Below are 18,013 nucleotides of genomic sequence, written 5' to 3'. Positions count from 1 at the left end.
GTAGCAGCAGTAGGTCTAGTCATTATTGTGGGGAAAAAAACAATGGTTGAACCAGTTTCATAAGCACTTAAGTACTACTGAAAATATTATCAGGTTTGGTGCGTGCATAGTGGTGTTTTTTTCATACAGGATCCAAGAGTAGTCAAAATTGTGCAAGGAATCGTCAACCTGCTGCTGTGCAGATACAGGCCTGTGCATGGGTAAGGTTGTTGTGTCTGAGATTTCAACTTGTATAGTTAAACAGAGCCAGACAGAAGTTTGGGGTTCAGGAGGAAAAGAAGCAGGGATATCCTTCAGGAAAGTCTGTGAGTTGATTAGGAGGACGAAATTAAGGGTCAGACAAGTACAAACATTGTTTTTTCAGGCTATGTTGAAAAAGCACAGTGAGTTATAGTTGTAGTAAAAAGATTGGATATGGTAAGATTGATTTGTCCAAAAATGTTACTGCTCTTGTGCGCTGCTATACTACTGCAGGACTTCAAGAACAACAGATAGATATACACCCTAAATGATGTATTCCTGTCAAATTTATCTCACCTTATTCAGTGATCACTTGCGGAGATCCTGGCCCAGTAGCCAATGGGATCTTTCTGGGAAGGGAGTTTGCCTTCAACCACACAGTGAACTACCGCTGTAACCCTGGTTACCTGATGGAGCCACCTGGACGCAGCGTTCTGCTCTGCACTAAAGATGGAACCTGGAACCAAACCAAGCCCAGCTGTAAAGGCAAGAAAACTAATGCCCTAAATAACTACTTTCAAAGAAATAATGGACAAGAACAGTAGTTTATCAGATGATGCACCCACAGAAAACACTGAGTCTTGCAAATGGATCTGATTTATATAAGCCATAATTCTTTAAACATAAACATGCATAAGTTTCTATTAAGTTGAGTTATTTTTATGAATGATATTTGATTGAAATTGTGTTTAATAAAATGTTCACAATTACAACAAAACAAGGTTACGGCCAACAGACTGGTCGGTTATAACTCGATATTCTGCCGTTTTATTATGGACGAGATGTCTGGTTTCCAGAGCGCATCGTAGCCTCTTTTTCAACTAAGAGACCAGTACTGTGACTGGCCGAGAGAGTATTTAATAATCACCACACCTGCTGATGAATATTTGCCGAGCCATTTTGCATGTTGATCCGCTACAGCAAACTAGAAGACATACATGAAGACAACACACAATCAGTGTGTTGTCCACTTTTCACTTTGCATTAGAACCAGGCCTGTCTCTTCCTCTCCCTCAGGGTGTGGTCACACATGCGCCCGAGTTAATATACACCTAAAAGTTCACCAAGTTCAACCTGACACAATGCCAAGATGCATACCGACCTGCCGTCACCTACACAAATAAAAAGTGCTTTCTTTGAACACAGCGTTACTTGGATTAATAACTGTAATATAATTACTGTTTGGAAAACTGTAATCACTAACTACTCGTTAGTGGCTAATGTAATAATTTATGTAATGCTGCCCAACACTACATAGCAAATAGTCGTTTGCTGCTGAATTAATACCATGAATATCAAATGTATCACCTTTACAGACCAATCATATTTCAATGCGAGCAGGCATACTAAAATGACAGATTGTGATTTCAGCTGTACCTGAAAGAGGCCAAGAGAAGAGTCACATTGCTCCTCACAATTACAAAGTGTTAAATCAGCATTTCTTTCACAAAGACAATGGAAAAATAAAAAGAACGCATTGGAATAAAAATGTATTTGAGTTTTACAACAGCCCATATTTTGAGTTTAGACTATGATACTTTACAACAGTAACAAGGAATGTTTTCTGAGATTATCCCTGCCGTGTCTTCCCACAAACAAAAAAGCTGGCTCCTGCAGTTGCAGAGGCTTTGAACTGAGATGAAAAAAACGAGGAAGCCAGCAGAGAGGCTACTGAGGGGGAACCAGAGAGTGATGCAGAGAGAGGGAAACCAGAGAAGTAAAAGATACTGTAAGTGGTATAGAATGAGAGACTGGCGCAGGAAGTTTTAAAGAGAAAATGAGAAGGAAAGAGGAAGAAGGGGAAACAGTGGAGAGATAGCGGTAAGAAAATGCTGCAAGCTCCTCTTTCCGTTACTTTTTTCTCCCCCTTCTGTCTTTTCTTTTTTTGCCAATCCTTTGCTCTTCACTTTTCTCCTCCTTTCTCCCACCTCAATGCGTTCACAAGTCTTCATTTGATCCTCTTTTGGAACAACAGCTTCCTCCCACACAGACACACATGCACAGACAGAAATATATTGAATGAAGGAGGTGTAAGCCATAACAGTGTAGCTTGACAGGCAGAAAGAATCAAGTGATGTAGAAGGAAGGTGTGAGCAAGGGAAGTAATGAGGAGGAGGCACATGGAAACAAGAGAATGAATGAAAGAAAGAAAAAATTAGTAAAGGGGAGGGACAAAGAAGTGTAGTGGAAAAAAACATTAGATAACAAAGAGAGGAGACACAAAAATGGCACAAAGAGAGTAATGCAGAGAATGAGGATGCAAGCAAATGGGGGTGGAAGAAGAGATTGTCATGTGGGTGAATGAAAGGGAGAAGGAGAGATGGGGATGAGCCATCAGTAGGGCTACAAAGAGAAAGCGACAGCGAAGTGAGAGAGAGGAAGCAACTGATGGGAGAAACAAAGAGGGACAAATCAATACCTGCCCCAAACCTGTAAACACACAGTGAGAAAAGGGATTAAGCCCATAAAATGTGTTGGCTGGCTGAACTGCGCCAAGAGAGATATACCAAAAAGATAAAGGGAGAGTGGAAGAGGCAGTAATGGTGTGAGAAGGAGACCAACAGAGCAATGGAAGAGGGTAAAACAAAGGACTGGAGCTGGGACAGAAGGCGAGGAAGAAAGGTGTAGTCAGAAAGAGAAGAAGTGCTTGAGAGAGGTTGAACACAAAAAAAAGCAGGAAGAAAGCAAGGGACCAAAGTGTAAGAAGAACAGTATGGAGATGTAGGAGGAAAGAAGAAAAGATGGGTAGAGGGAAAGGATTAGATGATCACAGTAATGGAGTGAAATGCAAAGGTGTGCAAGCAGGCAGCTGTGGGACTTACTCTTCCAGACTTGTGTGAAGCCAGCCTCGTCTTTTCACAACAAGGGAGAGTCACGAAGAGAAAATAAAAGAGTTCAGAAACCTTCAATTGTAGTTCTTTAGGCATCAAAAACCTGCAGAAATATTGTTTGGGAATATTAACTACACAAGTCAATAAGAATCTTTAATTATATTTTTAGACAACTGGTGTGTTATCCCTAACAACAACTTAATTAAGTCAGCAATCATGACTTAATTATTAATTTGAATTCCCATTAGCTGTTGGCTAGTCACTAGCAATTGTTCCTGGAGTCACTCAACAGAAAAGACGTATGTGTACAGATTGTAAAGCCCTCTGAGGCAAATGTGAAATTTGTGATTCTGGGCTATACAAAATAAACTGAATTGAAAGGACAATGGACAACATGCTTTAAGAAACTGGGTTTGGCATTGTCTTGTGTGCAGGTGTGAAGATTTTGTAACTGGACAAAGAACAAGCAGAACACGTTCGTAGAGTGGAGTAGAATAACATGAGGAAATGAATCACTTTTTGCAAGTCTGGGAGGAAGACTTTGGGGAGATGCAAGGCTTCTTTGGGACACTGCTGACATACAAAGTCAGAATTAGTCAACTGTTTGGTTTGCTGCTAGCGCCTAGCAGTTGCCTAGAAACGCTAATGTTACAAACGAAAGTTATCCTTCGTGGTTAAAAAATGTTTTAATTGCATTTCATCCAAAAGACTGGTCATAATGCAAGAGACTGAGAACAAAAATAAGATAAAACATTGACAGAAAAAAAGGGAGCAAAACAGAATACAGAAATAGGGAGTACTCAACCACTGAGAGAATGACGATGAGATGGAGATCTCCATATGGTGTGTATATTGCAGTAGCGGGCCGTCAGAGCCTGCTAAGCCTTCTCTGCTGGCCTAAACAGAATCACAAAGTTTCAATTTAAATAAAAAATGTTAATATATATATTTTTTTTTGTATTTCTTTTTTTTTAATAGTTAAAAGTCATAGCTAATTTATAATTGTATTGTTTTTCACAAATACACTACATGTATTCTAATTATTGTTAATTGTTTGAAACCATGCAGATGGTTATTATCATCTTAGGGAGTTAGGCACACGCACACTTAGGCATGCACGCACACAGATGTTGATCAGGGTGTTATGACGTTACATGTACAGATGTCTGTGCTCATACAACTCACTTGCATGTATTAACGCGCACCTCAGGTGCATGCAATCATAGGTGCATGCAATCACAGGTTAAAAGTTGTGCGATGCTGTCGCATAAACAGTATGTTTTCATATGATCATAGACTTTGTGCTCTGTATAACAGATGTTTTTTAAATGCTTATTTATCAATGTGATCTATTGGACCATCATTTGATATCATTGCATATGTACACTAGCAGTTATGAAGTTTTCCAAGTAGCTGCAGGTTTATATGAATCTATAGCATTACATAAATACTCTTAACAAGCCAATGTAGTGAATCTCAGGTATAAATATGTATTTCTTTCTAAAATCCCCAAAGTACTGTGTTTCAAATTAAGAAGGATGTTTGAATAATATTACCAGCATTTAATTTAGCAGACTTGAGAAAAACAATATCACAGTTCACAGTTCAATCACCACAGTGGAAGCAGAAAGCCATCACAGACCGTGCTAAACCCCAAATGCCCTTTCAGAAACTCTCCATCCATATGGTGACCATGGTTTGTCTTTTGGTTAAGCAACTTAAATGTGGTAACCTAGGTCATCTACTCCTTTAAGACAGTAAATGTCCATATGGTTGATTACAGCTGTCTACTGCTTTTGCTGTTCTTTGTTTTCACTTGATGCCATGTCTCCCATCTGCAGCCATCTTGTCATATTGGGAATCCCTCATAGGAAGCACTTTTTTTAATCTACAGTATATATTAGGGATGAGATAAGGAAAGCACAGGGTGTCGCTCTTTGGTCAGCACTAAACTGAAACTAAACTGTGTTGTTTTTCTGCATTTGGCTTCATGCAGGCTGGGGTTGACACCAACCACGACAAGAATACATGAATACGAAAGTATCTGGCTTTGGCAACTGTTCTTTGTCTAATTCAGGCTTTTCTTCAGAGGAGTGTTGTTTAAATGGTTGGTTCACATCCTGCATATCTTAGGGCTACGTATGCAACGAGTCTGACCTGCTGTTTTATCTTTCTGACTTTTACATCTCTGAGAGCTTATTTTATGCTGATTTATTTGTCTCGACTGAAGATAGAATTGCAGATGTTTACAAATGATCAAATGAAGTATAAATATCCCATAATAGTATTAGCCATTATTGGCAAACTAGTTGTTAAACTATTGGTATCTGTTGTATACTGCTAGCTGCATTGTACAAGAAATGCAAATGTATATCCAGTCGACAGTATATTGTATACTGTAGACGCTAAGGCAAGACAGATGGGAGAACATCCAACAGAAATGCACCTAAAGTCACAGCTACCAGCTGTATTTGGACACTGAGCACCTGGTGGAGAGAACATGCAAATTATATATATATACACACACACATACACACACGGGAAGAACTAGGGGAAATTACAGCACAGCACTTTTGTGCTTGTGAGGCAGCAGTGTAAAGTCATCCACCATGTGGTCCCTTGAGCTGTGTTAACTTATAAACTCCAGGTGCCCAGAATTCTTCATCAGGAGCTTTTCCTCACTCTCCAAGTCCTCATACTCCCTTGAATCGATACTAAAGCCACTGATGTGACATAGCAAAGAAAAAACTACAAAGTCTGGCCTTACAAGAGCATTTAAATCAATGTATTTGTATAACACAATTCAACCATAAATATTAACATAAACTATAAATATCACTTGAAGGACTCGAAAGTGACTCGAGAGAGCTCCCCAAGTTATGAAAATATCAATTTGTATATCCCTAGCTTGATGCCACACATGATTGGTCCACCTTTCTGGAAAGCTTACGACCTACGTAATCCGCCAAAACCACTGTTATACAAAGCCTCAGCAAAATATCAACCACATTGCATTTTTTTCGAGCCAAAAAACTGAAATATGACTTACTTATGGAAGAAACGATACTTGCTTGGTATGTACAGAGCCCCTCTGTTGTGGAACCAGAGGCGTTCAAGGTCCAGGAAGAAAGTTAGGGCATTTTTGCTTTCATTGGACCTAAAACTACGATTCAGGAAATCTGCACTAAATTAATTACAACAAATATTTAACCTCAATTAATTAAAGTCAAACTTTGCAGAGATGTGTTTTTAGCACATAGTGCTAAAAAGCGATGATATGCACAATTAAAAAGAGGAAATACATCCTGGAAGTTCTTTTTCTTTGGAAGTTTTTTTTCTTTTTTTTCTTTCCTGTGTTCTATCATCAACTAATAAACCAGTTCCACATATACTGCTATATGAACCTCTTAACTGGTCTCACAAGTGTTTTCTGTATATTATACCTATTCAAATACCCCTTGTGGTTGAGGAGAAATGGGTATGCAAATCATTCTGAATTTTTGAGAAAAATGTCTGGGGGGTTAAACGAATGTACATTATATGATATCCTCAATGAGTGATCTTTCACATCTGTGTGTGTGTGTGTGTGTGTGTGTGTGTGTGTGTGTGTGTGTGTGTGTGTGTGTGTGTGTGTGTGTGTGTGTGTTTCAGTTATCCAGTGTGGACCTCCTCCTCAAGTACACCATGGTAAAGTGGAAGGAACCGACCATTCATGGGACTCGAGTGTTGGCTACAGTTGTTTTCATGGTTACCAGTTGTCCACTCCTGCTGTGTTATCCTGTGAGGGGAACGGGACGTGGACTGGGGATGTACCGCAGTGTTTGCGTAAGTTAGGTGGCCTTTGCTACCTTTGAACTTCTGCTTAGTAGCTTTAACTGATCCACATCACTGTTTCCCTTTCAGTAATGTTAGCAATTCAAACACAGTGGAAGTCCTGACTGTATCTGTTGTCTCACTGTAGCTGTCCTGTGTGGTGATTCTGGCTCTCCTGGAGGTGGATTCAGAGAGGGGAACATCTTTTCTTACAGGTCAGTGGTTAGATGTATCAAGAGAAGCTTTTAATGTTCGGTTATTATAGGTTTCTGTTAACAACACAAAGAACATTTGCATAAAGCCTTTCAAGATTTAGAAAATACCTGTTCTTCATTCAAATCACTGTACACATTTTGTATAGGCCTGCTTTCGCTGAATGTCTGTCACTACATCAACTTCTGGTGGTTGGCAAGGATTTGTAATAACTATACCAGGGGTTCTTAACCTTTTTGACCTCGGGGCCCAACTGTTCAAGTACAAAGTTCCCCGGGGCCCATTCAAATATTAACACTGTATTGGTTTATTAACTAATTGATCTCACTCTTGGTTTCACTTGTATTCAATAACTAAATCAAACCTACCTACAGTTTAACAAGCAAAAACCTTGTCAAGTAAATGACATGAAGCAATGTGATCATCACAAAGACATTTATTGATCGTGTATGTAAACCTGCACAGACAACAAGTCATGGAACAAATCAAGCTGATAGAAAAACTAATTTAAAGGCTCAAGTCATGCATATTAACACAAAAATTACTAATAATTAGATTGTTCTACAAAAACAAGGGAGACTAAAAAAATTAGAAGAAAAATAATATGTGGTAATAAAATAAATACACTGTGCACAATTATTATGAAAGTAGTTTTTTTGAGGATTATTTGTATTATTGAACAACTACAGTGCTCTCGGTTAATCAAAAAATGTTAATAAACCTTAAACCTGAATATTTAAGACAGTAAAAGTGAGGTTTTTACTTTCTTAGGAGAATATCTGTGTGTGTACAGTTATTGGGCAACTATTAGTGTGCAGACAAGTGTGCACACAATTCAAAATAATAATGTTCAAATTAAATAAACTGTAAATAACATTTAAATAAAGTACAAATTAAAATATAGCCTTATATAATCTGTGAATGGTATGCTCCAGCAGTCTTCATTTTTGCAGAACGAGAAGTTGATCTTCATATCTGTGACAGCTGGCTTTCAGAACACATTTACAGTTGCCAGTCAGTGACACGACAGACCTTTTCTGCATCTGTAGTACATTTCCCTTTCTCTTGAAAAATCCAACCGGCATTCCCACGAGCGTTGGATGTTTGGTTTCTAGATACCGCTTTAGCTTTGAAGCCTTCAGTGCTGCGTTAGCTAGCGAGGCTAGCATTAGCGAGGCTAGCGTTAGCAAGGCTAGCATTAGCCCACACTCCACACAGGCTCAGGGCTCCGCCTCATTACCTCCGTTCACAAAGCTCTACTTCGTGAAGTCAGGATTATACTTGCACAAACATTTAGACGTTTGGGTGTTCAGCAGCACTTTCGTCTTCATTTTTTCATTTTAAATACTTCTCTATAACTTTCGCTACAGGTTAGCTAGCTGCTGACTGAGTTTCTTCTTCTGCATATTAGAGCTTGTTAAACAACTGACTGACGCATTACCGCCACCAAGTAGTGGGAAGCTGTATTGTAACTGAGCGTCTCATGCACAACAATAATATCTCTGCTGTCTTCAATTGATAACCTATGCGGCCCACAGATGAAAAACTGAACGTTTTTGGCGGCCCAATGGGGGGCCGCGGCCCTATGGTTAAGAATCACTGAACTATACCATGTGCCAACTGACATTTTGTCAGGATTGTGGCATTTGCTGCGATAAACTAAAGTGAATGCATTAAGATACTGTTGATAATGACTTAAGACATCCTTTGCATATAAGGGATTTACTCTGGTTATCAAATGTTGACTCGATAAAAAGATCAGACATTGTTTGGCCCAAATGTCTGTATGTCAGTTTAAAGGACCAAACAGATTTTGGTTTGTGAGCAAAAACAAGAAAAAAGTTGGAGGCCAAAGCTCTAGTGGTAGACAGAGAGGGAAGTGGATAAGGAAGTGGATTAAGAGAAAAACAAAGGTCTTACATATTACACTCCAGCCTGTCTTATCGATATGTAACACCTCAAATAATGAAGTGAAAATCTGAAACCATAATTTAATATTTCCTCGTCACTTATTTTTGGTATTCTTATTTATGTGTGTGATTGAATATTTATTTTTTCTATACAGGTCAGAGGTCAGGTTCTACTGCCATACCCCCTACTTGCTGGTAGGCTCTGCCTCCAGAGTCTGTCAAGCCGACGGCATGTGGAGTGGCCATCAACCAGCCTGTATAGGTAATTCCACCACAAGTAACCCAAATACCATTTGCCCTCAAACACACTGAGTGACAGAATACATCCATGATGATGGTTAGCTTTAGACTTCAGCTGTATTGCATTTGACCACTAGATACATTAGCTTGTGATTGTGCATTGGATATCTAGCTTTAAAAATACTTTGCCTTGAATTAAGTTATTTTTTCGAAGCATTACGTTTTTTGTGCTCACTTTTTAAGGAAATAGTGAATAACATAATCAGCAATGCTCCTAACACCCTTCTTTATCACACACACAGAAAAACCTGCTTAGTTTTATGAAATGTTTATGTAAATCTTTGAAATGTTACATATTACACTCTTTCCATAATTGGAAGGAACATACATTTTATTTACTGCAAAGTAAACCATGTCATCAAGTTATGAATAAAATTGTGTGAAATGAGATTATTGGTAAACAAAATTTTGGGGCTTACTCTTGTACACATTTTAACATTAGTATTCCTGTGCAGAAAGAGTTGAAGATAGTATCTAATCAATAGATGAAGTGTGCAGTTTTGATGTCCGCATTTGATTATTTTAAATCAGCCCTTGATTATTTTTTGGATGAAATTGAGCTTTTTGTGGTTAACAAGTTATGAAATCATGAAGAAAAAGCTGATTTACTGTGTAAGAGCTGACATGGAAAGCAGCCTTATATCAATACTACACCCGTCATAGAGGTTTGGTCACATTCTTCCTCTGTAAATAACTGTATGATCTGTCATTCAGTACATTACTTTAAAATATATCCATGGTGGTACCCATATCAGTATTGACTACCTTTTTGTATTTTTTTTTTCTTTCTTTCATTATAAGCTGCTGTATGATTACAATCTTTTTTACTACACATTATTTTATGCAGAAGTAGTTCTTGCTGTGGTTGAAAGTAAAGTAAATAATTAGATTATTTTCCACTGTAGTGCATGTTTCCAGTACCACTGCTTTATCTAAAATCTTGTATTTATTTAAAATATTATCCTTTTTACAGGTTGCTCTGCACAAGACGGTTTTACTCTCAAAATATATACTGTGTCCTTAATTCGTAGAATACATTGCATACTACAAATATTGCTCTATATACTTTTGCAATGACTGAGTGCAACAGATACACTATGCTAATCTTAGTGAAATGAGTGTAAAAGTTGATGCAACCATGCACAGAAGATTAAAATGTCTGTTCTGAGAACATCGTTAAGCTCACTGTATGTATGCATTGTCAGAATGCTTCTTTGACTTTGAAAAGTATTATTAAAACTTGAATGCCTATTATAATAAAAGTAAGTATAATAAGTATTTATGTGTGTGTGTAGACCCAGCCTTCAACAACTGTCGTGACCCAGGAACTCCAGCCTACGGTATACCAGTCATGGGTCAGAGCGTTCAGGTAAGAAATATATCAGTCGACTGTTTACTTGGCAAAACTACTAAATAGTCTTTCAGTTTACATTAAAAATAAACTTGTCAGAAAAGACAAGTTGAAAGAAACTGATATGTATTTAATGCACTTTGAATTTTAACAAAAAGTATTGAATCAAATGTAGCATCTCTGCAAAGCATCTTGTAGAGTTTGGTTCTGTAATGATAATGTAAGTACACGTCAGAAAATAGCAGCAGTCTTCTGCTCCAACATGACAAACTTAAAAAACTCAATCTGAGATGGAGTGTGCCAAAGGTTTGCAATGCTCGTCAGTTAGAAAGACAAGAGCCAATCACATTTTTATTTTTAGATGTGTGGTAGTTTGGAAGCTTCAACGAAGTTACCATATTTGGTTTCTTGCCGTTTGTGGTAAAAAATAAATACAAGAAGTGTATATATAAAATATACAAGAAATACACATACTAGGTGAAAGGAACATGTATTTAATAACATTATAACTGTTACGTGGAGGTTCAAAGAGTGGACCCAAGAGCCACAGCAACAGTTCAAAAATAATAATTTATTTAACACAACACAAGACAAGGCTTCACAAAACACTATAAACAACCAGAAAGGTTGAACATGGAGGAACACGGACAGGCAACACACAGTACGATCTGACACTAGGGCAGAAGACAGACAGGGTTTAAATACAAGAGGAAGGTAACAAGGCACAGGTGGAAAACAATGAGGGCAGCACAGATGAAGGGAATACACAATCAGGGAACAGGGCAGACAGACAATCACAGACAATCACAGGGGCAGGAAGTGCAGGAACACAGAGGACACACAAGACAAGGACTTCACAATAAAACAGGAACCCAGAAGAACCCAGAAAAACCCAAACCGTGACAATAACATCACTTTTAGAGATGAAAAGATTAAAACACGTGCTGGTACTGGAACAATCAACATACACATCAACAACATTAGGCCACAACATTAGTCCTTCATAAATACAGGCTTCTTCTTCATCATCACTGATGGCAGGGTGGGCTGGCACGGCAACAGCCTGCCTCCTCTTGCCATCTACAACACGAGCAGACACTTCCTAAAAAATTAAAGACATGCAATAAAACATAAAACAACTGTTACAAGGTCATTAACTGACAAATCACTCATTCACTATTTATAGCTTGAATATTTCTAGAAATGGATTAACATTCTCTCTGAATCACAACACTTTGGCAACATTAAAACATAAGTCCTAAGCTGTATTGCCTTAGTTGCATAGAGCATATGTCAAAACATGGACATCCTAGTTTCTACCCAAACCGGGTGTATGATCAAATATGCCTTTGTTTTTCATGCCTGTAATTTCACTAATTTCACTAAGTATTCCACAAATAACACGCATGTAATCACTTAGTGCAACTATTCAAACATAACATGTGTGAGTTTCAGCAACTTACTATGGTTAGTTTAGTTGTTTGACCCGTGATACGCCATATGTACAGCGTGCGTAAGTTTTCATATATGGTTACTTGCCCAATAAAAGGTTTTAATAACATGGCTATTTCTTCTTGAGTCCTTCTGTCAGGAGGTCCATCCAACCGTGTCATACAGTCAACAAAATACGTCTGAAATGTGGCCTTTGTGATGCAGCGTAATGCATTCAGACATGGTCTATGAAACACATGTTCTATTATACACAGGGTCTATGAAACATGTGTTCTATGATACACTGGGTCTATGGTACACAGGGCCTATGATACACTGGGTGTATGATACACTGGGTCTATGGTACACAGGGTCTATGATACACTGGGTCTATGATACACAGAGTTTAACAGCTGAAGTGTGACGTCAAGGACAGACATGAAGGTTGACTTGCACAATAGTTTAAACAATTGGAAGAAGACAGACATCCTTTAATTCTTTACAAGATGCCAAGTTAAAAATTGTATTTGTACATGCAGGTCACAAGTAAAGGCTTGGTAAAAGTGGCAACCACAAAGATTGGCAATGTCTTCATTTGTCTTGGAGACCAGACTGTCTGGGGCACAGATAAGAACCTGTTGATGGAATATATTGGTCGTAATGGAATTCAAACAAACGTCCAAAACCTTCAGTTTGTGGCGATATAATTGGATATTATCCATATATCATATTTCCCCTGATGTCTCTTCAAAGATAGGAGGGGGTCACCACCCATATTATGCAGGACTAAGCATATCACATTCACTGAAAGAGACAAACTTATAAAAGTAGGCATTTTTTGTTTCATGTTTTCTTAAATTAAAAGAGTTATCAGTGAGTAAAGTGGTCAATAAAAGTTTTTCATCTTAAAATGAATGTGCTTTTACATCATGTAGGTTGGCAGTAAGATTTCCTTCAAGTGTCGCAAGAACTATCACATCCTTGGCTCCACCTCAAGAACATGCCTAGAAAACCTAACCTGGAGTGGGACACAACCTGAATGCATAGGTAAGGAATAATTGTCTGTTTTCACTCTGTGTAATAATATACATTTTCCTTGATCTGTATATTGCATTAATCTGTTTTTGTTTGTGTTAATTAATCAGTTTTTGTTTTAACTGATGAGTTTTTTGTTGATCTGTATGTATTTTGGCTTTGGAGAGAGGAATGCAATACAAGTGACAACTCTTTTTTTCCCCCTCTTACCTGTCACTCAGCCCATTCATGCAGACAACCAGAGACCCCCAGTAATGTTGATGTTCGATCTATGGACCTGCCTACCCTGGGATACACGCTGATCTACACCTGTCAAGATGGTTTTTATCTGGCTGGGGGATCAGAGCACAGAACCTGCAAAAGTGATGGGAGATGGTCGGGCAAACCCCCGCTCTGTAAAGGTATTCAGATCCAATCTTGAAAATGCATTGCTTGTATATGTGCTGATGTTGAGCCTTGAATATTAACTAGACGTCATAATCCCAAATGGTTTAAGATAAATACAGATTTTCACCCTGATATTATTGCTGTGCTCTCGAAAGTCAGCCTCAGGCATTCCATGAATGCTGGGGTGATGTTTTTTTAATTTTTTTTTTATCACATATTCATCTTTGATCTAGTCTCAAAGATGGCTGTGTATACTGTGGTGAATGAAAACAAAAAAAGTCTTCCAGTCTTTTTAACCCCATAATTGACAAATAGAATTGCAATATATTGGGATTATAATCTTCTCCAACGATAAATAAGTATCATTTGTTGTCAGTCCTGTCATATATTCCCAACTCTATCTATACAAAATATATTGTCAATAAGATTAACCATCTAGAGAGCTAAACTAAATGTAATGCTGTTTTATGTTTCAGTTGGAGTGAAAGTCAATCCCAAAGGCAGAGGAGAGTCAGATGTCCAGAAGAACAAGATTCGAGGTATGCAGAATAAGCAACGAAAGCACACACTGGAGTACTTACAGTTTTTTAAATAAATGGGTGGCCACAAAGTCTTTTCCAGAGAAGAATGGCTATTGTGGTGGAAGGATGTAGTGATTGTTGACTACAAGGATCTTCTGTCTCTTATTTCAGATTTATAGGACGAAGGCTCAGACGCAGTTAATAAATAAGTGAAAACATTCAGGTGCAATACCATGTAATACCTTGTATGTTTGGAGTAGGATTTTATAATCAATACATGCATTTAGAGGGAGCCACTGAAGAAAGACTAACACCAGAGAAAAAGACCAAAGTCTTTTGCAAGAATACGGAAGCTGCTGAGTTTTGAATAAGTCATATTTCTCTAAGTTTGGGATTCAGACTGCCAGAGTCTAACACATTGTAGCAGTCGGTTATGAAGGAAGCAGAGGTAGTTATGTTTGCTTGTTTGTTGGCAAACACTATGGGATGAATCCTAATAATTACCCTTTTCTCAACATAATTTCGGTGGCATCACGTGTGGCAGAAAAGCTGCAACGGTGGTAAAACCAGAAGGCTGAAGTTGATCCTTTTAAACTAAGAAATTGTGTTATTAGTCACACTGTGAGTCTGTGTGATTGTTTCAGCTCTTTTCATCTTTTGATTAAAAAAAAGAGGTAAAACATGGTTTTAAATTTCATTTTCTTTTTGTTTCTGTTTCTCTGTTACAGTTCCAGTGGATGTGTTCTCCACAAACTCAGAGTGGAGCGGTTTTTATGAGTATTTAGGGAAAAGACAGGCCACCACATTTACAGTTACTGGGTTCAACGCTACCAGTGGCAGAGTCAACGTCACATTACTGGAAACCAGCGGAGTGTCAATCAGACTGTCAGGTAAAAAAAAACAAGGAAAACTCTTGTATTATTCAGATTCACAAATTATTTTTACTTTGTGTAACTTCTCAAAAGGCATTTTGTTAAGTTGTTATAATGTTTTCAGAATTTGAAAACCGGATAATTAGAACTGATCCAATCAGTATAATTTTCATACATGGAGTCATAAAATAAACATAAAATAGAAAATACTCTCCCCAATGACCATGATCTATATATGTGGCTATAGAGAATGGATGGAACGTACTTATATGCATATGACACTCAAAGTAAATGTACAATGGACCTGTCTAACGGCAAATAAGCATTGTAACACCACTATCAAGGACGTCAAAAAAAGAGCAATCACATTTCAGATGTAAAATACTTTAAATTCAGTGTAAATAACACGAGCAGACGCACTACTGTAGATGTAAATACCCAGCAGGCTGATAAAGATCCAGATTTCATTCACACTTTTTAGCAAAGCATTGCTGGTATCTATATGGAAATTGGTGTTATTCCCTATTTTGCACCCGAGTACATTCACATTTTTATAAAGTCTGCAGGGAAGAAAAAAATGGTTTGTGCTTGAGTTTGAGCGCAAATCTGTTAAATAATAAAACATGCAGGTGGAATTACGAACCACCTGACAAGTCGTGTACTTGTGCCCCGCTACACTGATGCATCTGAAGAATCCCCACACACGCTCCACATTATTACTGTACCTTAGCAACATAACCTCCCACAGCAGTACTCTTGAGCACATGATGTATTTGTATTCAAATGCACTGCAGATATACAGAATATATTGTTTGGAAATAGCTAGAAGCTTAACAAAACAGGTTGAACCCCCCCAAATAGTAGGGTTTATCAAACTGTCTGACTCCCGCTGACACTCATGTATGTTTTGACATTTCACAACAATATTTCACAGTCAATAGTTCAGCTTGATGCCGGGGTCATGAAAGATGTTCTGCAGGTAGGAGGAAAAGGTTCTCAATGTATGAAACTATTTCATTTTGAATCTGTGATATGGACGTGTCATGTTGAACAGCAACAGTTTCTGTGTTGGCACTATAGTTAACCAAGTAGACATGCAACTGAAGGGTAAATGTCACTTTCTCCCCAGTAAAGTGTCAGGGGCTTGGTGAAGGAAATAGAGGATCATAATTTGAAATGTCGAGGTGTCTCCCTTTGTTTGTTTGTCAGTCAATCTGTCTGTCTGTTTACGTACACCCTGTCTGTCTGTCAACCTCCCAGGGGACCTTTGCCTCAACGTCGTTCTCTTTTTCCTGCCAAGTGGCAACACAAATTAGAAGTTAAGTTGCTGCCATATAAATGACACCGGGTTCAATACCATTATTTGTAACTCCAAAACAATTTCTTTGTATTTATCTGTTCATCCAGGTACCTACAAGTCAGAGGAAAACCAGCTGCTGTTGAAGGTCTACCAGGTGAAGGGGCCGACAGAGCATTACTACAGCAAGTTTAAAAACGACAACTGGGCGATGGATGGATATGTAAGACAAACTTCTTGTCATTTTATATACCAAACATTTTAAAATGAATGTTGTGTTTACACATCTTTTTTATTAACAACAAAAATCAATATCATAATATCAATATCCCTCCCCTAACCATTACAATAATGTAGCATCGTCCACACCACATTACTCAGCCCACACCCTCTGCACTGGACGGGGTATTTCAATTCCTGACAAATGCTCAGTCATATTATGCAACACAGATGTTGAAATACAATAAACGTTGATTAACATCTTCTCAAATGTCTTTTCAAATAGAGAAATGATGGTGAATGATGATTGACGGCTTTGCTTTTGTCAAGAGGTTGTGTTTTTGCGTGAGATCGCAAGGCATCCCACAGAGACTCCAGGATGTTACTGACCTGGTCGATAAATAGCTCCAGCATATAACTTCCTATTAAACCCCAACATTTTGTGAATTTATTGCACATTGCTCTGTATATTCATAATTTGGACTATGTGGCCGGCCGCTGGCATGGCTAGGGCAGGTGGAGACATCAGGTACGGTCTACTCCAACCCCACCTTCAAAGTCTCAAAGTCAACTTGACGAGCAGGCTTTTAGTGAGGGTTGAGCCCTGTGCTCGTGGGACTCCATCTGTGCACGCGGCACAGAAATCCTAAGCTGTGATGATGCTTTTCTTCTTGCGGATGCTGTTCCCTGCGCTCATGCCATGTGCACACGCCTGTTTTTCATGTACGTGGGTTTTGAGACTAATTTCAAGTTATTTATTATCATATGCACTACAAGTACAATGAAGTAGTCGCTGGCTCTTGAATAGCAGGCTCCCTTCAACAATGCTCATTAAATATGTCTTTATAAAAAATTAAATCACAGTAAAAGAGAAATAGGAATGACAGTTAAAATATAGGGATACAATATAAACATGTATGAAATGAAGTATTACAAATGTATGGGGGACATAATTTAAAATGGATAAAAATAATGGTAACAAGAATGTAGTAATGTACATGCATAATGAGAAGTTCAGTCTGAACTTTGAGCTCGCTCTTGTGAAGTGTGAACCTGCACAACAGTGCAGGAAGGTAATTACATATTCACCTGCCTTAATAGATGCTTAAAACAGTGTCACCCTACAACCAAACCAGGGTGCCACAAGCCCCCGTCCATCTGAATGCAAAGTGTAAAACGTATTCTATAAGATCAAACTGCTCTGAACACGGAATGTGTTGTTTTTCAGGTTACTGCAGAATCAGATCAGAAGACTTTTGTCTACCAGGGGCATATTCACAGTAAAGACTTTGGCAAGTTCCATCTGACGAGGCAAGGTACGTCTGTCGAACATCAGCCCGAATAACAACCACGACAAACAACACAGCCTTGATCTTCCTATTAAATAATGTCATATTGAGAGTGGGACTAAAACATTCAGTCAAATTAAAGAAATCTTATTGAAATGTTTTTGTTAGTGTAATACAAAATACATGTATTTTCAGACATAAATAAACATGAGTTGCAGAGTTCAAGTATACAGACTAGTAATACAAAAAGCATAAAAGGGTGTTTATGTGTCCATGCATGTGTGGGTTCATCCGTGTTTGTATC

General features: G+C 38.2%; 1 protein-coding gene across 1 annotated transcript in view; it reads left to right on the top strand.

Annotated features, from left to right (window-relative positions):
- Positions 1–18,013, top strand: part of LOC306735565 (CUB and sushi domain-containing protein 1-like) — a gene marked incomplete at both ends in the record, with an annotated part of 394,295 nt that overhangs the window by 372,703 nt on the left and 3,579 nt on the right. The window contains 11 exons of the mRNA XM_079217050.1: positions 547–726; positions 6,723–6,896; positions 7,033–7,099; positions 9,163–9,269; positions 10,603–10,676; positions 13,025–13,136; positions 13,346–13,525; positions 13,988–14,050; positions 14,761–14,922; positions 16,312–16,424; positions 17,649–17,736. Of these exons, the coding sequence (XP_079073176.1) occupies positions 547–726; positions 6,723–6,896; positions 7,033–7,099; positions 9,163–9,269; positions 10,603–10,676; positions 13,025–13,136; positions 13,346–13,525; positions 13,988–14,050; positions 14,761–14,922; positions 16,312–16,424; positions 17,649–17,736 (1,320 nt within the window). The remainder of the gene's footprint in view (positions 1–546; positions 727–6,722; positions 6,897–7,032; positions 7,100–9,162; positions 9,270–10,602; positions 10,677–13,024; positions 13,137–13,345; positions 13,526–13,987; positions 14,051–14,760; positions 14,923–16,311; positions 16,425–17,648; positions 17,737–18,013) is intronic.

This window comes from Taurulus bubalis, assembly GCF_910589615.1.
Source record: "Taurulus bubalis genome assembly, chromosome: 4".
Lineage (NCBI taxonomy): Eukaryota > Metazoa > Chordata > Actinopteri > Perciformes > Cottidae > Taurulus > Taurulus bubalis.
This window is presented reverse-complemented; position numbering and strand designations above follow the sequence as displayed.